The sequence below is a fragment of the Lagenorhynchus albirostris genome, chromosome 4 (assembly GCF_949774975.1).
Source record: "Lagenorhynchus albirostris chromosome 4, mLagAlb1.1, whole genome shotgun sequence".
NCBI lineage: Eukaryota > Metazoa > Chordata > Mammalia > Artiodactyla > Delphinidae > Lagenorhynchus > Lagenorhynchus albirostris.
In genome coordinates, this window is record NC_083098.1 from 44,533,082 (window position 1) to 44,555,399 (window position 22,318).

General features: G+C 38.3%; 2 protein-coding genes across 9 annotated transcripts in view; one reads left to right on the plus strand and one right to left on the minus strand.

The window, feature by feature from the left end:
• Positions 1-15,976, plus strand: part of PAQR3 (progestin and adipoQ receptor family member 3) — a 28,023-nt gene extending 12,047 nt beyond the window's left edge. For 2 of the 5 annotated variants that reach the window (XR_009540274.1, XR_009540277.1), the window contains 4 exons: positions 1,513-1,603; positions 5,134-5,282; positions 7,921-8,041; positions 13,819-13,835. Coding sequence is in view for 2 of the 5 variants with exons in the window: in XM_060147967.1 (XP_060003950.1) it covers positions 1,513-1,603; positions 5,134-5,276 (234 nt within the window). In the remaining 3 variants the exon portion in view is untranslated. Of the gene's footprint in view, positions 1-1,512; positions 1,604-2,712; positions 3,420-5,133; positions 7,863-7,920; positions 8,042-13,818 lie in introns of those variants that run through there. The other 3 variants (XR_009540275.1, XM_060147967.1, XM_060147968.1) reach the window with 3 other exon arrangements.
• The window catches only part of BMP2K (BMP2 inducible kinase), a 126,366-nt gene continuing 113,508 nt past the window's right edge, over positions 9,461-22,318 (minus strand). For all 4 annotated transcript variants that reach the window (XM_060147963.1, XM_060147962.1, XM_060147964.1 and 1 more), the window contains one exon: positions 9,461-15,263. In XM_060147963.1, coding sequence (XP_060003946.1) covers positions 13,846-15,263 — 1,418 coding nt within the window. In that variant the 3' untranslated portion in view covers positions 9,461-13,845. The remainder of the gene's footprint in view (positions 15,264-22,318) is intronic.

Consider the following 22,318-nt stretch of genomic DNA (forward strand, 5'->3'; position numbering starts at 1 on the left):
TGGAGTACATTAGGAAGAACCTCAGTGAGAATTCCTCAGCATGCTTGAGAAGGGAATTGGAAGTAAGACTTAAGTTCTTAGAGATTTATATAAAAATGCCTTAAGTGTGTGCTAGAGAGTAAACTTGAGAATTTTTAACATAACTAATTATGCCAAGAAATCTAGAAGAAATCGCATACACTTGTTGCAATGGGACCTTTGGAATATAGGGATTTAAATGCAGGTTTTATTCAAAGGAATTATATATTTTTTTTTTACAAGAGAGGGACTAAAAGTAGGCTTACGTACTGTTGGCAACAGCATGGTGGAAAGCATCTGCATATAAAACTAAAAAGAAAGGAAGTCTGTGGTGTAGTGAATTGAGTGATATGATCTGGCTGTCTTGCCAACTTGAGGATGACGGTGAAGCTTTCTTTATAAGATTAGGAAATTGGGAGAAAGGTGAGATAGTAGTGAGGAATAACTTCAGTGATTCCGATATCTGTGAAAACATTGTTTTTCTGACAGTTTCGATGCCCAGAAAATAGAATGGGGAAGTGCCACTCTAGATTTAATCCTAACCACAAATGAATAACTAATTACTGGCATAGAAGTGAGTGAAATTTTGGGATGAGGGAAACACATCCTTTTATGCTTATCGTGACAAAGAAAGAGAACCAGACCCATTAAGCCAGTAGATTTTGAAGAAATTCAGAAAAGGGAAAAAAAAAAAAGGGAACAATCCTGTGTTCAGCAAAAAAAGATGGAAAGAGAGGCACGTAACCAAAGATGAAAAGTTCCAAAGAGCTAATCGTGGGAGGCAGGGTGAAGCTGTGTTCTAGAATGTTTGCAAAATCTGAGGTTGATTAGTCTGAGGGTGTAGGATTTAGGGGAGGGGGCCCATGATGATTCTCAAATATCTGTTAGAGGGAAGAGAAATAATTTGTCTTTATTTCGTAAATGGCTTCTTGGTAAATTAGGTGTATAACCAGAATTAGGAACAGCATGTATAAATTAGAGCTGGCTGATTTTCTTAGAGCAAGGAAAAGCTTTCCAAGAGAGCTGTGAGATGGACTGCTTTGTAGAGTAGTATTCAAGAGAGCCATTTATCTGGGATGTGGAACAGATTTCATTGTTGCGCCAAGCCTCTTGGCTCTTTTCCAGCCACAAATCCCTGTTTAGTCTCTCCTTATTCAGCTGGCAACTCCGTTCCCATATGTATTCCACCCTATGTTGTAGATGGAGTTGGACGCCCTTAGGACCTAAACTATGTTGAAGCTTTAGCTGCCCTGGTGCCCTGACCTTTAGGGCTGTCTCTGTGTTCCAGTCCTCTGGACTGCTTCCTGAAGTATTGAGAGCAAGCTTTTTCTCATTGGAGACTGTCTGCAAAAGCAATTCAGATTTGACACACTTAAATCCCACCTATGAATTCTACTCCTGTGTGTTGTCTAATTCTATGAATTAGATTTATAAGAAATTGAGAATTCAATCACAGTAGGCAAGATCTGTGAAAAAATATGTTTTGCTTTTTAGGACTTTGCACCCCGTGTAATTGTGATGTATGTGATTGCTCTTCTTGCTTTCCTATTCTACATTTCCAAAGTTCCAGAAAGGTATTTTCCAGGTACGTATCACTTGTATAATGGTTGTCTAACTTTATTCTAAATATGTAGTGGAGGTATATGTTTCAGAGCATCAAAACTTAGATTTTTTCCCCAATATTATTGATTATAGAATGGCTCTTCTCTTCTCAAATGTTATCTAAAACTTGAACTTTCTAATGGCTTTCACAAACTTTGTCTTTCACCGTCACAATATGAGTTGAGTCCAGTAGATAGGGTCACCACCATTTCACAATTACGCACTCCCAGCCACTGCTTTTTTGTGGAGCACTAGTTAGCAATTACCATTTACTTCTTTGTATACCAGCTTATGCTTAAAAATTAATTTATCAATATACGTGCGAGATCCATAAAACAAACAAGAGGCAAAGGAAAATAACAGGATAATGAAAAGAAGCCAGGTTTAGGATTACTTCATAATGTATCTATCGTAAGTTTCTATAAAAGAAAGCCCATCAGTCTGGCTTTCAGCTTCCTGGCACCCAGTGGTAAGAGGAAATTAATCTAAGTTAAGGGTCTTCATGTCCCCAAGATACACACAATCCAGGAACTTAAGAGAAGGACAGATTTCCCTGCTTCTTCAGTCCAGAGGAAAACGTCTTCTGATAGAAGATAACTAAGAGGACACTGGGTAGAGTGAATAATGTTCTCCACAACATGTATTTGCTTGTTTAGGAGCTTCAGCTCTGGAGTCAGACTGCTTGGGTTCAAATCCCCCGTCAGCCACTTTCTAGCTGCATGAGCTAAATAAGTCACATAAGCTTTCTCAGCCCAGTTTTCTCTTCTGAAACATGAAGATAATACATTTCTCTCTTGGGGTCATTGTGCGGATTAGATGAGAAAGTGCACATGAAACATTTAGCATGGTTCCTCGAGAGTAGTGAGCACTCAGTAAATCTTAGCAATTGTTATTATGATGCCCCTCAACCCCAGTTTCATAAATGAAATATGTGGCTTAGGAAGGGACAGAATGATGCAAGTCCAGGTGACCTTTGGCTCAAGTCAAGAATAACAAGAGACATAAGGCAGTGGTCTTTCGGTTTGGGGGCTAGAAGTAGGGGAGCAGTTTAAATTCAAATTGCAAATTGTCTTCCCTTCTTCCTGGGTTAAGAACCTCTTCCACAGTGAATCAAAGATAGGATTGTGCAGCTCGTCATGTGTGTTGGGGAAGAAGAAAGGATGAGAAACCCCGAACTAGAGAATGAATAGACTGCAGAACCTCAGGCATTCCTCTCTGCACTTGACTTTTCTCCACTGAATTTTAAATAAGGACGGACTACAACGAAGAACCTGAATATAAACATTAGGATTTGGGAACATAACTAGGACATGTCCCTGAACTGAAGACCACCCATCTGCCAGGCAGGGTCAGAATTCTCCTCAGAAAAAACAGTTTTGGTAAAATACATTTTTGTATCACTTTATTAATAATTATTTTATTATTGATTTATTCATCATAGATGTAGAAAATTAACCAATGAAAGTTGTCTGCACTCTGTGATTATGGCCATAGTGTTTTTAGGCCTTAAAATATTCAGATCAGAAGTTCCTACTTGGGGACTTCCCTGGTGGCGCGGTGGTTGAGAATCCGCCTGCCAATGCAGGGGACACAGGTTCGAGCCCTGGTCCAGGAAGATCCCACATGCCGCGGAGCAACTAAGCCCGTGCGCCACAACTACAGCTACTGAAGCCTGTGTGCCTAGAGCCTGTGCTCCGCAACAAGAGAAGCCACCGCAATGAGAAGCTGGCGCACCACAGCGAAGAGTAGCCCCTGCTCGCCGCAACTAGAGAAAGCCCGCGTGCAGCAACGAAGACCCAATGCAGCCAAAAATAAATAAATAAATTTATAAAAATTTTTTTTTAAAGTTCCCAGTTGTCTAACATAGGGCATCTATAAAAGGTCAAACGTTATGTAACTTAACTTTTCTCAAGATGAGCTTGACATAAAACATGCCCCATGTAGCTGAATGTGTGCAAGTACAGGTACATTTGAGCAGAGATACAGAGATCATAAAAAATGAAACATTCCTTGTCTGGCCAGTCCTCATTTATTACCTGGCTCTAAAGAGAAGCATGTTGTAGTGGTGGTGAGATGGTGGGTAAATACTGTGAAATCAAAAAATTTAAACCTAAGAACTTACTTTCAGCTCAGGTTAATTTTTTTTTTAGTATATAAACATCACAGTGGTATTTAAGGGGTCAGGGATCCCCAAGATGTCCATGGACAGAATTCAGTGAATCTGTAATACTTGTATTACAAACTAATCAGTTTTATTTATAATCCTCAGTGTTTTATGCTTTTAAAAATGAGTCTGTGAGGGCTTCCCTAGTGGCGCAGTGGTTGAGAGTTCGCCTGCCGATGCAGGGGACACAGGTTTGTGCCCTGGTCCGGGAAGATCCCACATGCCGCGGAGCGGCTGGGCCCGTGAGCCATGGCCGCTGAGCCTGCGCGTCTGGAGCCTGTGCTCCGCAGCGGGAGAGGCCACAACAGTGAGAGGCCCGCGTACCGCAAAAAAAAAAAAAAAAAAATGAGCCTGTGAGCTTCAGTAGGCTGTCAAAGTGTTCCATGACACCAAAAAGTGGCTAAGAACCTCCACAGAAAAGATCCTGTTGACTTATACTTTAAAATCTACTTACTATACTGATTATTATTCTTGGTAAGAGAAGACAGAGAAGGTTAGAGAATATTTATAGGGTTGGCCAAAAAGTTCGTTCGAGTTTTCCCATAAAATATTACGAAAAACCCGAACGAACCTTTTGGCCAACGCAGTACATTACATGACCATAGAAGCACCATAAGTAAGAAAAAATTATTTACATTTAAATGTCTATGGCTCTGTATTTTGTTATTTATTTTGTTGTTTTCCAAGATGCTTCCCACATGTTAGTTATTTAATCTCCTTGGAATTTAAACTTCTTTAACCACAAAGAGAAATGAAGTAATTTTCCTAAGTTGTATATGAACTAATCAGCCTTAGTTAATTAACTCATTACTAATTACGTTTTGCAAATTGTTCCATTAGTCTGATAGCACAAGATTCAGGTCTGAGCTTTCTCCTTACACACCTGCTTAAAATAAAACGTGCTTCAAGTAGACTTATACCCAAACACAACCATGTATCTGCTTCATACCTAATAAACTCCATGATTTGTAGCACTAATATCCTTTGCTTCTCTCATGTAATGTCTTTTCTTCACCAGGTATATAAGTTGAGACATGGGAGACAAAAGGTCAAATTCCTAAAATTAACCACATCTTGATTTTGAAAAGACATTTGGAATAGTATTTCTAAAATTCACCAGTATACTTAATGAATTTAAAACCTTACAGTCAGACTCAAATATGAATTAACATTTTTTTAGAAAACATTTCAGTCTGAATTAATCTCCAGTCGGTCTCCAGATACTCTGAGACTGCCAAAGTCTTTTTGCTGCTCAGTCATATTTCCAGGGCCAGAGATGGAAATATATTTTTATTTTAATATCAAAATAATTACAGTCAATATTCTTTTCTCTCTACCTTCCCTTCCAGGACAACTAAACTACCTCGGATCAAGCCACCAAATATGGCATGTCCTTGCAGTAGTGATGTTATATTGGTGGCATCAGTCAACAGTATATGTCATGCAGTACAGACATAGCAAGCCTTGTCCTGACTATGTTTCACATTTGTGAATTCAGGTATGGCCACCTGGTGTATTCAGTTATTAAGCAATATATAACGGGGAGTTGTATACCCCACTATTTCTAAGATTCCCATTAGTTTTTCCTTTTCCCTCTGGTTTGATATATCATGAGTAATACTTTATAAAAATGGAAAAATATACTTGGGGATCTGTAAGAGTAACTGTTTTATGGGCCCTTAAGACTACTAATTTGCTGCTTGTACAGAAAGTGAAAATTAGTTGGCATTCATAACAAACATCTGAATGACAATGAATGTGAAGCCAGTGTAGAAATAGTACTCCTTTTACTGAACACCAGCTTAACTTCCTTAGGAAGGGCTCACCTCCATTATAAAATGGAGTCCTCTTGTGTGATTCCTTTAATAGGAGATACTTAGACTAGATCATCAAGTTTAAGTGCCTAATCAAGGCAAGGTTTGCGATAGCCTGTCACAAGCTGATATTGACTTTGAGTAATCACTAGCCTGTCAATGGATGGTTTAAAAGTGAGAAACCGGCACTTAAGATAGTATTTCCTTCAGCTGTAGGTTCTCTTCTCCCTAGGAACATTGGATTTTTTAGTTTGCTAGAACAAAAACTTTAAACACCTTCTCCTTTAAGTTGAGAGAGGCGTTGAGAAAGGGAAAAGAACTTGCATCGTCATTTCCCATCAGGTAAAAGTCATGTTAAGAACCGATTACATGACCAGGCAACAAATTCTGTGGTCTAATAACCAAGTTATTAGCCATTTAAGCTTTTCAATTTCAAATATTATTTAATTCCATATAATAATTGAGCTCTTGGCAGTAGACGGTAGATTTGGGGTTCCAAAATTCCTATAACAGAAGACTTTTCACTTCTCTTGAGTTTGCAGTCTTAAAGTTCCTGGTGATAGGGGTTCCCAGGTACATGGGTGCTACTTTCAAGGGCATAGAATCCAGATGGCCCAGTTCTTGACCCTGAAATGAACCTTAAGCCTTAGAACAAAGTCATGCAGATGCCCCAGTTGATGACATGATTATTCACCTGTGCTCTGGTCTTTCTCTGTTTATGCATGTGTTAGTATTGCACTGATAACTTACAGTATTGATATACACTATCTAATCTTTGGGCCTGAAACTGCATTGTATATACTTAAAAAATAGATCTCGCTGCCCCATCATACAACATAGCACTCTTGTTCTCTGGTCTTTTCATATGCATAAGTTAAATCCCATAAAGCAGTCATTCATAAAAACATGTTGTTTATTGGAATATAAAATATTACCCAAGTTTCTTAATGGGTTGACATGAACTGCTTTACATACTGGTGTATCTTCAGAACATTGGAATTTCTAAGTATCAGGAGGTGTTGACTGATGGTGAAGCTTATTCCCAAAATGTCATTTATACATCTGATATTTGGAATGTTAAGTTAATGTGCCTCAGTTTATGCATCTGTAAAATTTTGTATTTCTTTTCAGTGTAGTGTTTTTGGAATATGAATTCCCCATTCTAGTATCTCAGCAAGGAGAATTCTCCCCCAGTAGGCCAAGGGCACACCACATTATACCCCTTATTATGATGGAACGCCACTTTGAAAATGGCCATTTTACCTCATAGGGCCAGAAATTTGATTCATATGTTAAGTGAAAGAAGATTTTGGTGAAATGATAATAGGATATATTTTCCCTAAAGCATCCCTTATTGGCTTACATGGTATTATTGCTTTTAAACAGATATTTTGTCATTTTGGTCAAAGAGAATATACTGCGTAGTTATAACTAATATAAAAAAGGAGGAGAAGTCTATTTTAGGTCTGGTGCCATTTTTTTATTATAAAATCTTCTCAAAATAAAAACATATTGAACTTTAAATTTCATTTTCTTTTCATTTTTAGAAATAGTCTTATTTTTTGTTATAGTGTATGAATTAATACTTGCCATCTGAATTAATCGATAAAAAGACCATACTTTAAGACTGTTCTTGAATTTGATAAGCATACAGGTCTGACTGTAAAGGAGAACTAAATTATACCATGTAAACATTTCATCTTTTTATGAAAATATTAAATATTGTAAGAAAGTTCTTTTTATCTTTACTATAATGTACTTATTAGGGAATGAATGAATGAATGTGGATTGCTGTCAACTATAAACACTTCTGTATATCAGCATTTATTGACCACCTACTGTGTGCACATCACTACTGGCAAAATTTTTAAGACGTTGTTAACATTAAAGAATATTTAAAAATTGCCTATGAATCTGAGCCTTGTAATAATGTATATTTATTTTTGTTTTGTAGATTTATTAAAATAAGATTAAAAGTACGCTATTCAGCTACAGTACTAAAAAAGACAGGTTTTAATTTTACCAGTGTGTAAACTATAAAAGCTCTTTACCTACAGATTTACATTTTAAAATTATTCATGGCTGTTTTAAATTGTCTATAGTGATTTGTAAGGTTGTAGTTAATTCATCTAAGAGAATTATCTTTCTGTATAAAACCACTTTCAAATAGCAAGATAGTGCTTGTCTTTCTTGTTACACTGAGTGCGGTTCATGAGCTGCATGGCAAAATATGTATTATGTAAATAAACTGGGTTTACTAAATATGTTAAGTGCTGCTTGTCATTCTTTATAATACGTAACAGCTTCACAATCATATTTTAGAATCAGGAATGAAGCTTCAGGGAATGTGTGTCACATCTTAAAGGCATCCCGCCTGGACAGAGTAACCGATTTGAAGATTGTGATTGACTGGCATAAAGCTGTACAACTCTCCATTTGGCAGGTACCCACCGAGAGATATCCTTTGCCCTGCATTAAATATCAAGGGGCAAAGCCTGCATTTCTGGATTCCTGCTGAGCTGAGTAGGTCTGTATTCACTTGTAATCATCATTCCGGGTAATTTTACCCCTGCCGAAGTGTGTGCAGTGAAGAATCAGCTCAGCTGTTTGTTAGGGGAGGGGCAGAAGTGTCTTTTACATGCATTTTCACAATAACTGTGTTTACACTGAAAAGAGCTACGGATGCTATTGGGTACTAACATCCCCTGAAATTCTGTACCGTAATTCCTTAGTAGGATAGCGGGAGAATGATCCAAAACTGAAACTACCTTTGAGAAAACATTTTTAGAAAGGAGAGGTAGCAACAGTGGGGGTCTCTTATGAACAGTGAAACGGCCATCCTTAAGAGGACAGGAATGATAGCCACCGAGGTCTAGTCATGCTCCGCAAACCCGGGATCAAAAACACTGCAGAACACACGTGTAAATTCAGTACTGCCAACTATCTAAAGCAAAAGTGAACTATCATCTATCTTTTTAAATGTGCAACAAATAGAACTTCAAAAGCTCATGCTTTCAACAGGAGAATATTAACTGCATCTTACATATGATGCTGGAGCTGGACTTCCTTAAAAAGGGATGTGCTTACGCAAAATAAACAGCTCTAACTGCAGCATATATTCTTCTCGAAAGAAGTTAACTATAACTGAATTTGAACAGTGGCACATCCCACACTGTTCTTTTTAGATAACCTTTATCATCCGATATTTTGCTCCTTTGTACCATTTATTAAAAAGAAACAAAGCCCTTATTTTTCCACATAACTTTAGGTAAATGTTACTACTTCCGAAAACAAAAAAGTTCATTTCTAACAAATAAGTTGAATCTTTCCACAAGCCACCAATCTAAAACTCCAGTTTGTGGAATAATACATAAGATAATATTGCAATCTTGACGCCAAACTTAGTCCATCAATCCAATAAACAGTTTTCTCTTTAACATGCCAAAGCCTCTTTTCTGACATAATCAAGGACTACAGTATTTTATTTAAAACTAAGTATTTTTTAACAACAGTTAAAATGTCACCAGTTTTTAAAGAAAGAGTTTAAAAAATAAATTATATGTAATGCAAAAACTATGCCAAACATTCAAAAGGTACTTCAAAGTCTTATGTTTTTGCCATACCTTCATCATTGTAAGTATCAGTAATTGTAATCCCTGAACAAGTTGTGTTACTGTTTTTGTAGTATAAATGCTAGGTCAAAATGTGTTTGCTTACTTAAATCCAAAACTGTGAGCCCCTTAGAAGAGAGATCTAATCTTACTCATTTTTCTGTTCCATTAGCTGCTGCATAATAGGTGCTTAATGTCTGTGGTGTAAATGAAAGAACTGACTAGAAGTTTGCATCCAAAACTTTTAATAAGATGACAAATAATGAAAAACTCTGAAGTCACTGATTATAAAGAATATGCAATCCATTTGGGATTTATTGCATTTAAAGAAAGCAGATTATTAAAACAGTAGGTATGATAAATACAGTAAGAAAATAACTTTAAATTTCAAACAAAACGAAGTGAATGAGGGACAGGATTCAGTCAAGAATAAGCAATGTAAAGGCAATATAGTACTAAAATCAGTTAGTGCTTAATTAGATATAGGAAGAAAAAAAAAAAGCAACTGATTCTGTCTCATAACAGTTTTCCAGCTGTATGTGAGGACTGAAGTTAACTTACTTTAGAAAGTATGTTTTCAACAATTAGAAATATAATAAAGATGTAAATCAGGTTTATTAAAAGTTAAAGTTATTTGCTTAGTGGTACATAAAAGGCTTCAGAAAATTCAAGTTTAACAAAAAATGGAAGTGTAATCAAAGAAAGTGCACTTAAAGCTGTTTGCCAGCAATTAAAAAGTAGCTTACTATTACTATTCTGCTTACTATTAGATGACTTTTCAATCACAAAAAGAGCATGGGAATAAAAACAATTCTCTTTTAAAAGTAGTACAATAAATTTTTAAATAAAAATAACCCCAAATGATGGCCGTTTGCATTTTCATCTGTCTACCTTATTCTTTTAGTGGCTTTTGTAAACCCTCACCAGGAGTGAATGTTCCTTTAGTAATGATTGTGGTTGCAATTCCATTTAAAATTTAAAAATTCACATTAACTCCACAGTAGAGAGGTGTAACATGTACAAGCATGTGTGCGTCTATATATTTACCCTAATATATAAACACCACTGTGTATAAAAGTTTTCAAATAAACTATCATTATGTTATTCTCACAGTAGATCTGTCAGCTCAACATTGGACCTAAAATGATGTGTAATTTTGCTAAAAAAAAAGAAAAAAAAAAGGAAGAAAATGTTTACTGCACATTCTATATATATTAAAACAAATGTACCCAAACTCCTCAGAACTAGTGATACTAATACACGTGTACCTTCTAGCAATGCTGATATGAAGTACCACAACCTAAAATAAACCAAGCAGAGAGGCTGGGTAGTAGGAAGACTACTCTGCCTGATGAACACCAGAGTAGAGGAGGGGCTCCACCTTAGTATTTCCCACCAGCAAGATGAGGACAGCAGTCTTTCACTGTCAAACAATAAACAGGGTAGGATCAAAAGCTGCTTCTATCTACAATTCCAAATAATGTCGTAACTGTGTCCACGTACACACACACACACACACACACACACACACACACACACACACAGGGATGGGGCGCGTCAGTGGAAGAATCACACTTTCCCGATGTATACTTTTGAATAAACATTCTAGTCAGTTAAACCTCTCCTCCTCTGCCTAATATATCTATACCAAGCAACTTTTGTGTCTTAGCAGATACATTCCTCAGTGCCATAAAAACTGATCTTTTTAACACTAACATTTTGCTGAAGTGATAATATTAAAATAAGCAAATGGTCCACTTTTAAAAAGATGATTCAAAATCAATAAGCATTATTAAAGCTGTTAGGACAGAAATAACTTTGGCCTCAGACTTTTGCTAGCTTCATAATATTTTACTTCCCTTAGTGATGTTCAAGTATTACAGGTTTAGAGTTATGACTACTTTACATGCTAAAGAAGCACAGAAGACAACTGATTAATAGGAACATGATTTCTTTTCAACTTTCCTTCCTTAAGCAAGAATTGGACCATCCCACAATAGAGCCAAACTTTTACTGAGTGCTGTGTACCAAGTATGTGTTAAGCTCTTTCACACGTCTTGTGAGCTTTATTCTCATAATTCTCATAAGGGAATTACCTGGGCATCAGCTGTGTGGAGTGACTTACATCCTAACAGTAGTGGGAAAACATGATGGGAAATGGAAAGCAACCCTAATCCTGTACTCCTTGGGAAAATGCCTCTACTTCAACACAAAGGAATCTCCCCATTTCTCTCCCATTGGGTCCCCTATTAAGTCCTAAATGTCTCTTCTGAGCTATAATCTCAAGAGAAAAGTCACTGGGCTGTGATATAATAAACATAAGAAGGTAAATATTTTAGACAGTGTCAAAGTGTTTCCTTAGGATTTATCCAGCATTATAAGCCAAAGTGTCTATCAGTATCTAAATCATTTAAAATTATTCAGTGTATTGAAAAACAACTGTAAGCAAGGCCTTGGTATCAGACAGACTCTAGGTATTTCATGTTTACATCCCAAGGAAACCATACTAGTTCATCTCTACCCCTTCTAAATTAAGAAACTCATGAGGTCTAGCAGAGACCAAGGCTAAGGACTAAAATAGTCAAAGAAGCATACTGTGTATACATCAACCAACAGATTTCATTAAAAAACAGATTCTGTTTGATACAAACCTACTGTAGTTCATGAATTTACTATGTGTAATCATCAACTCTTCACTTTTAAAAGAAAGTATCACTTGAATCTACTTTGTAAAGTTTTCAAGCACATCTACTTGAGCATTTGCATTAGCAGTATTAATCAACCTGAGAATCAGAAAAAAAAAAAAAAGGTGCAAACATAATATTTGCCTTTGGCACAAGGACAAGTAACTGGTGCACTTGGGCTCTAAAAGTACAGCTTTTAAGCAGTAATGAATGTCATGCTTGGTCTGCCTCTGCTTCACTCTGATTCACATACTGCTTCCCCCTTTGTCCACAAAAGTTGTATCTGATTTAAAACATAAAAAAGAGAGAAGCAATAAAAAAAATAGATGGTTTAGTTACATATACTTTGCTTCTTCCCAAATTTAGAACTGTGAAAAAACAGGCAAATAGCTCAACCCAACTGGGGCACTATAATTAAGAGATTCTATTAAGATTACTCATAAAATACATTTTAATTGGGCTCAAAGAGAGTTAACTTAAAATAGAGCAATCGAGGAGAGTGAGTGCCAGTTGAAAAGAGTTTTCACCCTTTTTTTGTAAATAGCTTTAATGGTTCTAGAAACCTCTAAATGTTAATTTGATAGGGAAGGACAGTTAATTATAACTTAAAATAGTTGGAGACACAGGAAGCACACATACTCTATTCACAGTAATTCATAGACGTGATTTCTATCTTATTAAACAACTTCTATAAAACCTCAAGTTTCTAATTAGGATTTGTGATGTTAAAAAAAAAGGCAATTTGGTAGCTGGGTTCTTTTCACTAAAGACACAATCAGCTAACTAGCAGAGTGGAGATGCTAGCCCCTGGTCATCTGACACCTCACAGCCACTCTCAGATCTCGTGTTACTAGTGCAGAGGTATTTGCGGCAGGATGCGCAAGTCCTGCCGGTAAGGCTTTGTGGGTTTCGCTGTTCTGTGCACTTTATTAAAACTACTCCACCCTCCAGACCTAACTCAGAAATTGCTGCTCACGACTTGGGGAATAGTTGGCGAAGGTGGTAATTTAATAAAGCACATTATTAAATGCAACATGATTTTACATTGTAAACGTCTCAAAAACTCAGGGTTTTAGCTACATATTTTTCCCTAAAATAAAATTTCTATATGACCCTTGTCCTCACTCCCAGTTTTTCCAATAATCTGCTTTACTAGGGACATGATAAGTTTTGAGCAAGAAGCCATTCAAAACCAGAACATAAAGTGTTCCTGAAGTAGAGTGGTTTTTTCTTTGTATCATTTTTTTCTCTACATTTTTCCACCTGTCAGATATCTATCTTTAGTTTTTGTTCAAGGTGTCTACATAGATATTCCATATTAATGGCACTTGTTTTTTTTAAATGAAACAGTTTTAGGCACAACAGTCTGTGACCTCTGGCTCTGCTTTGTAGAGAAAGGTGTAAGGACTAAAATCTCTGCACTCTCCAGATAATAACTTTCTCATTCTTTATGAGAAGTGGATTTGTTTTTCCCCAATGTGGAAATTAGAAGAGACCTTAAAAAAAAAAAATCCACAAATGCAACTTGTGTATGTACAAACAACCTTAGTTTTAAATGCTGGATTCTGGAATGAGCCTCGGATACACACACAAAAGTGACATTCTGTTATAAAAATAAAGCTGCAGCTTTCCAGTCCCTTTTCAGGGACTACACGACTGGAAAGGGCCCACACGCTTTCCCTGGATTTCTGTGCCTTCACGTCTGCAGCTGAAACCCCAGGTTAGAGCTTGCCATTTCACTCCCTTTGCTCCTGCGTGGAAGAGACGTGGAGTTGCTACCCTGTGCAGATACTTCCTTTTTCTATTTGGTTTATTTAAAAATCACCTATTCTGATTGACCTGTAAGAATGAATGATATAAAGAGCTATACAAATAAATTTTCTTTCAAATTCATAAAACTATTCATACTTTTTTCTTTGAAACAGGAGTTAATAACAAGAGTCAGAAGTTATCTACTGTTTAGAAGGAAACGGAGCAGCACCGAATGGGTCCAATTCGACTGGCTGGGCCTGTTGGGACTGATGTGAGGTGACGCTTTGCACCACGAGTTCTGTAAAGGGCACGGCACCAAAATCATCCATTTTCAACGCATCTGCCCCGGGGAACGACCCGTGGAGTGAATTCGGCCTGGGCCGCCCGGGCAGGACAGGGTTGTGGTCGGCACGGATGTCGCTCAGGCCCTGATGCGGGGGGTGCCACGGCAGGTCCGGAGGGTGGAACGGCTTGGCCCCAAAGGGGTCCAACAGACCCTCATCGGCTTGCAGGACGTGCCCTCTGTCCTTCCCGTCGGTCAGGGCAACGCTGATGTTCTCCTTGGAGTCCGAGATGGTCAGAAATTCATTGCTGCTCTGGGAGTCCCGGCGGCCCACCCTCTTGTGCCTGCGGGCCCTCTCTGGGGTGCGGTAGGCGGGCTTGGCCGGCTTTTTGGCACCGGTGGGCGTGCCGTGGTGCCGCTTCCCGTTACTCTTGGCCGCCTCCTGCTTCGTGCGCCTCTGGCGGGAGGACAGTTTCTGCAAGCTGCGCTGCTTGACTTTTTGCTGCTGACTGCCGGTTATCTCCTCAAAGGGCACCAGCCCAAAAAGGTCCTCGTTGCTGTCGCTTTTACTTGCTGATGTGGGCAAGGGCTGGAACGGAGTGGAGCCAAATATATCCACACACTGCGGACGAGCGGGGAGCGCAGGCGCGTCGGGCACGGGCACCTTCTTGCTGAAGGGCGCCTTGGTGAAGACATCGAACTCCTCGGGCTCCAGCCCCACGGCGGGAAGCCGGCTCTCGGGGGAGGGGTCCTTCTCCGGCTCCCCTTGGCGGGGCTGTTGAGCACGCGCAGCAAAGAAGGGGACGGCGCCAAAGACATCAAACTCCGGTCTGGGAGTCCCCGCCCCGACGTCCGAGGGTAACTGGGTGGGCGTGAGGACTGCTGCACTAGGATCCTGGATCGCTCCGCTGCCAGATGTGTCTCTGTAGACCGCGCTGGCGTCGCTATACTTGGCTTTGGCCTGCTCGTAATCCGAATCGGAGCTGTGTTTCTCCTCTTCTTCCTCATCTTCAGAATCCATAAGCAGAGGCCTGTGACCCAGATTTTCCGGCTCAGTATCGTCATCGTTAAAATCTCCTTGTTCTCCCTGAAGAACTTCTTCATCCTCTTGCTCTTCCTCTTCGCTGCTCTTAGGAGAAGGGGGATCTGATTCAAAATCACTCTCAGATTCATCGTTCCCCTTTTGCAGTTGACCGTGTACTGATGAATTCTCTGAGGTTTTCTTTCCAGTCCGGTGGTCTTTAGATACTGGGCTTGCTTTTGTATTCTTGATAGGGTTTTCAGTGCTATTTTCTTGATTCATGGATGAATGTTCAACTTTCTTTTCAGGAGAACCTGCAAATTCAAAGAAAAACTATTATATCATTCCAATGCATTTCAAAAACCATTTGCAGTAAACTATGTACTAACACAAAGCATTACAGATCACTCATGGCAGTTCCCTTAGAGGAAGATGTAACAGCAGTTCTTTATCATTAGGCTTGAGGGGGGCGGGGATGCACCTGGCCTCATAGTCGATGGTTAGGTCCTTCAGTGCAGACAGACTTACTTGTCTCTCTACCCTACACACCACCTACTCACCATAGGTGCTCACTGACAGCTAAGTCTTACTTACAGTACCCAGAATAGGACTCTGAATACAGTACACAAGCACATTTTCTTCTTCCACCTTCAAAATAAGATTATCCAGTCAGTTGCCCTGCTCAGACCCCATGTTTGCCCAACAGCCTTCTGCTTATATTTCAACTCTGTTATGAAGTTTTCCCACAGAGATCAGCAAGCATGAATAGCTTATCTGCTTAGTTATGTTTTGCTGTGTAATTTTTAAATTGGCATTCTGGTGTTTTTTTGTAAACAAGTATCTTATGAGTTGGGTTAACATGAGTGCATCCCCAGAGCCTGATCAAAACTAAGGACCAGCTACTGAACTGAGACGGTACCAAGGATAGCTGCCTTCCCTAGATGCCACATCTTCCGTAAACTGTCATACCTGTACTAATAGACATGATATTAAAAGCATGCTACTTTAATAAAAATCTTAACTATCAGTATGTTCACTGTATGATAGGTAATAAAACTGTATCAAATACAGTGCTCTACAATTTCACTGTATGATATACAGTAAAGATAAACAGTATGTTAGTTTACATGAAAACATACAGTCCTCCCAATACACTGGTGTACTGAATTGATTTTCCAGAGGTAGGAAACAATTTGAATTGATCCAACCACATATCCATTTATCCCTTCCCCTCTAAGATCAGATATTTTCAAAACAATTAGCTAGGGTTGGAAGTATAGTCTTTAGTCATGGAAACTAATTATACCTTATGACGGAAGGACCATTTCTTTTGCGTTATTAACCAAGTGGTCTCCATGGCACAGGACACCTCTGAGTTATTTCCTTCTCTTTGAAAGTCAGCACTGTTGTCTTTCCCACCTCTCTATTCCCTCTTGGTCATATTTGTAGAGACTTCTCTTTCACAAACATCTCCCTACACATGTATGCTCCCCAGGGTTCTATCCTTGGCTGTCTTTCTCCCTCTGCATGTCCTGCCCTGGGTCCTAACTACTTGTATGTTAATCAGCATTTACACAGTAATGAGTGGACCTCTGATTCTTACCATGAATACTCATATATCCTATTCATCTAATACTTATCATAAATATGTATCTCCTACCATTACTTCAAACTCAGTAATTTCAAGAGATCATCTTTTCTCTTAAAATGTGTCCTCACCAGTCCCTCTAAATTAGTGAACAACACTTCCATCTACCTACCAAGTTCTGAAAACTAGCAGAAATCTATAAATCATATTCCCTCTTCCCACCAAATAGTGTTTTTAAACTCTGGAATCGGGTCCCTCCTCTCCCTCTGCCAGCTGTCTATCCCATCCCCTCATCTTCATCCAGCAACTCCTTAGCCTCTAAACTTGCCTGTCTGCCTCCAGTACCATATCCCTCAAACTGCTCCTTTACACTGTCACCAGAATAACCCTTCTGACACACTAATCATGTGGCTACTGCTGAAAACCCTTCAGCGTCTCTCTGAGGAAAAGGGGATCCACCACTGAGCCCTCAGGTATAAACCATTTAGAAGTCAACAGAGGAACCTGCAAAGCAAACAGGGAAGTGCCAGAGAGGAAGACCAAATGCAGGTGAGTGTAATGTTGCCGAAGCCAAGAGAGGAGAGTGTTTCCGGGGGAGGGAGTAGACAACTGCGCGGGGTGATGCAAAGAAGGCCAATGAACTGACGACGGAAATGGCCACTGGCTCCGGTCAGCTCATGCAGGTTGTTGACAACCGTGAAGCGGGGAGTGGGGAGGAAATCTAGTGGGGCTGAGGAGTGAGGGGGAGAGAAGATGTGGAGATTTCTATCAGTTATACTTAAATACAAATATAATCTTCATCCATTATTCATCTGCCAGTTCCCTGAAACCAGCCAAGAGTTATATGCTGTATCTTTACATATTCATAATAAGCTTATCTTAAATCCTAACAGATTAAAATCAAATCAAATGCAGATTTTCATTTGACTTCTCCATACAGCATACTTCTGATATTAAAAACAAAGATTACTTTTAGATTAGCCAGAGCATTTATTTTCATGAATTTTTATCCAAAAGCAAAAAATGCGATGGCAAAGACTTGCAATCACCCCTGACTTTAGGACAGTCCCTCTAAGATACACGTTAACTTAGTACCTCTTCAGGCACTTACCCACCCACAGAGAGCCACATGGGCACCCCTCCTGCCTGCTCATGGACGCCTCCAGGAACATTCCAGTATGCTTCCTAAAGTGTCTTCTGCAGAACGCCTATTCCCGTAACAAGAACCAAACAGTTCTGTGGTCTCAGGCGCATGAGTTTATGAAACGCTGCACTTTACAATGTACCCCTCACCACCACCACTCACCTGGAAAATGCTCATCGTACTAAAGGTGCTGACACATTGTACACAGAAGAATCTGACTGAATGAAGCCTAGGGTTTCCCAAATTTGCTTCGCTACAAACACTTTTATTTGTTACATGTAACACCTATTAACCTTTATAAACAATTTTGCAAAAAGCACTTAGGGAAAATGCCGCTCGACAATTTCCCTGGAAAATGTTCCATTTCTAGGGCACAGAGTTCTGTTCCTAGAAATCTTCTGGAACATTTAACATAGGACAAGAGTCCTTCACTTGACCTTCTCTTGGTATTCTTATATTAATCCTCGTCTTCTAAATTAACTGTCTCCTTTACCCAAATGGTCAACATTGCTTTCCAGAACACATTTGTCACTTTCTACTCCCTGCTCTGTCTGCCTTTTGTCAGCTTCTCAAAGTTGTATTAATACAGATATGTATTTCTTTGTTGTAAGGTGCTATACAGATCTGCTTTTTAAATTGTCAGTGTGGATATAAATTTGTAGGGTTTCACTTACCATTTTTAACGCATCTTTTACAGGTATCAACATAGTCCATTTAGTAATTCTGATAGAAACATAATAAAACATTGTATGTATAGCATTTAAGTATTCACCTCTAGGTTGTTTTACATCTAGGTTGTTTCTAGTTTTTCAGTATTTTAAACAGAACCATGATCATGCACTTTTTCTTTGAGAGGAGAAAGAAAACCCCTTTTTTAATCATAATTTATCGATTTACTGTTATTCCTTCCTTATGCAAAATCAATGCAGAGCTAATCAAGTTAACCTAGTAACAATCTCTACTAAGACCACAGCTAAATCCTCTCTCTACTCTGCTCCCTCATACGTGAGGGAATATATAGTATTATGAGAGAATAATATGATAATAACAGGTTCTACTTTGTAGGACTGTTGTAAAGAAAGGACTTAAAGTAGTGCCTGACTCAAAAGCACTTGGTAAAGTTAACTGTCCTCATCTCCAGAGCAAGGCCAAACTCAATTATCTCATACATCATACTCCAACTTCCTACCTACTTTCTGGACCCAATGGTTGTGGGCAACTGGGGAAATTTCTGGTTGGTGTATACAGACTGGTTTTATTTCTTTTATTGCCGCCCCTTCATAAAACTAAAACAAGCAATCAAAAATATTTATCCAAATTCCTTTTTTCTCCCATATTCTCAGAACCTACCCACCCTGACCCTGCTTAAATGTTTCTCTACTCCTCCATCCTTCCACTCCTTCATAACCTAACATAGAATCAAGAGCAGCAATGGGCCTCTCTGCCAGCATACTAGGAGCAGCTCAAATATGAAGCACCATGAAGCACAGTCTGAAGTACAAGTGGTTATCTCTCTGTAGCACCTCCTGCTGGGGAAAAGTTACGCTCCAAAGCTGCAGGTTACAACCATCCTAGATAAAGTCTCACTTTCTGCGACAACAGCCATCCACTTAATTTTCCTCTCTTCACTATGAAGCTGCAAAAAACTGAGAAAGAAATGGAAATTAAAGGGGGGGAGGGATAAATGAGAGATTGGGGTCAACATATACTACTATATATAAAACAGATAACTAATAAGGACCTACTGTATAGCACAAGGAACCCTACTCGATACTCCATAATGACCTATATGGGAAGAGAATCTAATAAAGAGTGGATATATGTGTATGTACAGCTATTCACTTTGCTGTACAGCAGAAACTAACACAACATTGTAAATCAACTATACTCCAATAAAATTTTTTTTAATTATTTCAATATATTCTAAGACTTTTAGTCCTGTTCCAAAGGCACAAGACTGTCAAAATAAGTATTACAAGTTAGAAAGTTGGTTACCAACTGTACAATGTACAGTGGTTTAAAATGTGACTTCATAGCTGAGTGCCATCAACTTTTAAAACCTATTTCTTTGGCTAAACATATTTCTGTCATTAAAAAAAATTCAGATATTCCTACTGTTTGCTCTTGGTGCTAGACTGCTTCTTCCAAACCGTTAGAGCAAATATTACACATTTGGTTTACCACGAAATTTAAATCAGGATTATTTCACTGCTTAAGTTAATTTCCCAAAAGTATAGCCTAAATATGTTGCCTTATAATTCAATATATCCCAAATCCTAATAATCCCTATATCTACTGAGATTTGTGTTATTAACATAAAAATGGCTGGTTTTCAGGTAGGCAGAAGGGGAGCTGTAATATTTACAGTAAGCACCAGGAACATGTATTTAAAGCATAAACGAATGTCTAGAATGTGCCCAGGATCATACCTCAGTTGCATTTTTCTCCATTAAATGATACTGGTAAAACCCTGTAAAATTTCATATATTGACCAATCTTTATTTTTGGCTCTAAGTAGGGCATTCTTCTTTCCTTAAACTAAATACAGTAGAATGATACTTTGATGGCTTCTTGTCAGGATATTTTTATTTCTGTTTTGTGCCTTGGAACTACAAACTGTAAAAATTTCAGCTTTTTGAGTAATCCTCATCTTTTGAGGTTGGGTTTGATCGCAGGAAATAGCCAAAATCGAATCAGAGCCAAACCCTGAGAATAAGGTGAGTGACTAAGTTAGACAATGCAGATTTGGGTAAACTATTAAGAACAGCAATGATGTTATGAAGTCTTAAATTCTCGTGTGGCATATAAATTCCTCTCTCGAGAACTAGTACTTATTTACACACATAAATTCTGCATATTCTCACTGCTTTATGGCTTAATATACCTCAGATATAGAATTTCAAGATAGTAGTTCAAAGCTAACAAAGTAGTGCTTCAATTATTCAGTACCATCCATAAAATAACAAGCATTTACTAAATAAGTGAAATACCAAATTAACCACTTGGTAACTGTCTATATCAAAATATATAGTATACTTCCCTTACTTCATCAAAGTGTCCTTTGATGACCTGTGTTCTCATTTGGAGTCAGGTATTACTTAGTGTCTCAGTTTCCTCGGCTGTAAAGTAGGGACACGGCAATTATATCTGCCTCAGAGAAACGCAGCGGGGATTAAAGTGAGAATTCAGGTTAAGTGCTTGTAACAGTGCTGGCACATTGTAGGCACTCAGTCAAGGGCTATATTATTGCTATTGCCAATGTATTACACCATCATTTCATGATTATTTGTGGAGTACCTACTATACATTTCTAATGGTACTGAGAAATGAACCAGAGAAGATAGTAACTAATATTGTCCTGAGTGAAATGCAGTGCCAAGGGGTTTTCATACATTCTCTCTTAACTCCCCACCATTTAGGCTCCCATACAACATTAGGGTGAAAATGTCCTGTAAGGTTTGCTACGGTCTTTCCCCTTCAGTCTTATTAAACCACATCTTCAAAAATGTTCCCCTTGCTTTCCATGGCAGAGCACTATCATGATGACTTCCTACCACTTCAAAATACGCAGTGTTACCAACCAATGCTCATCCCCTGGCTTTCTGGTTTCTCTTCTCATTTCTTTCTTTCAGTGACTTTAATCCTGTTTCATAGTTCCAACTATATCTTGAAAGCAAACAACAAGAAGAGATTTTTAAAGACCGAGTCCAATCTCTTTATATACATAAATAATTTGAAACTAGGGAAAAGCTGAATGACTTGTCCAAGTTTAAGGCCATAGTGACTTCTTTGCTGATGACACTAGTTTTAAAACTCTCATCTGTAAATTCTACAATTAAACTACCAGTAGAATATCATCACCAGCAAACATTCAGTATAGCTTAGCACCAACCCCCTGCAAAATACCACAGACTTGTCGTGTGTTCCTTTTGTATCCTGCCTGAAAATTTACAAAAGCTATGCCTGAAAATTTTTAAAAACTAAAACAAAAAAACGAAAAACTAATAGAATGAGCACAGTATTGTTTCTATTTCAGTAAACAGTGTTTTGTTGAACGGTACGATAAATACTTTAACCCTGTAGGGTTAAGTTCTGGAAATACTATAAGGCTTTATCAACAAATGAAAGCATACACAACTTTACAAAATCCGCAGAAGATCAACATCCAAAAAAGCCTCAGTTTCCTCATCTGTAAAATAAGGACAATCATGGAACTTACCTGATAGAGCTGAACATTAATAAAATTCATCTTATCTAGTGAAAGCTCATTAACTATTAGGGTGTGTGAGAGAGAGAAAGTTTATATTAGATTTTACCGAAGTATACTTTGATAATGAATTCATTCATCAAGGTACTGTACGGGGCATACAAAGATACGACAATTCCTGACTTCAAGAAACTTATCATTCACTTTAACAGTTGTGAAACCCATGTACTAATCCTGATTCTAGTGATCTGGAAAATGACTGACAGAGGTACAACCAACTGGGAGGTTCTGAAGAACAAGCTTATCTAACCAAATGAATTTAAGAACATGAATCCACCAAATGAAGAACCTAAGAACATGAATTCATCTATTCCAAGCTCGGGTTTTCATAAAAAGCTATTTCTAGATGCTAAAAGTTCAAAGACATCAT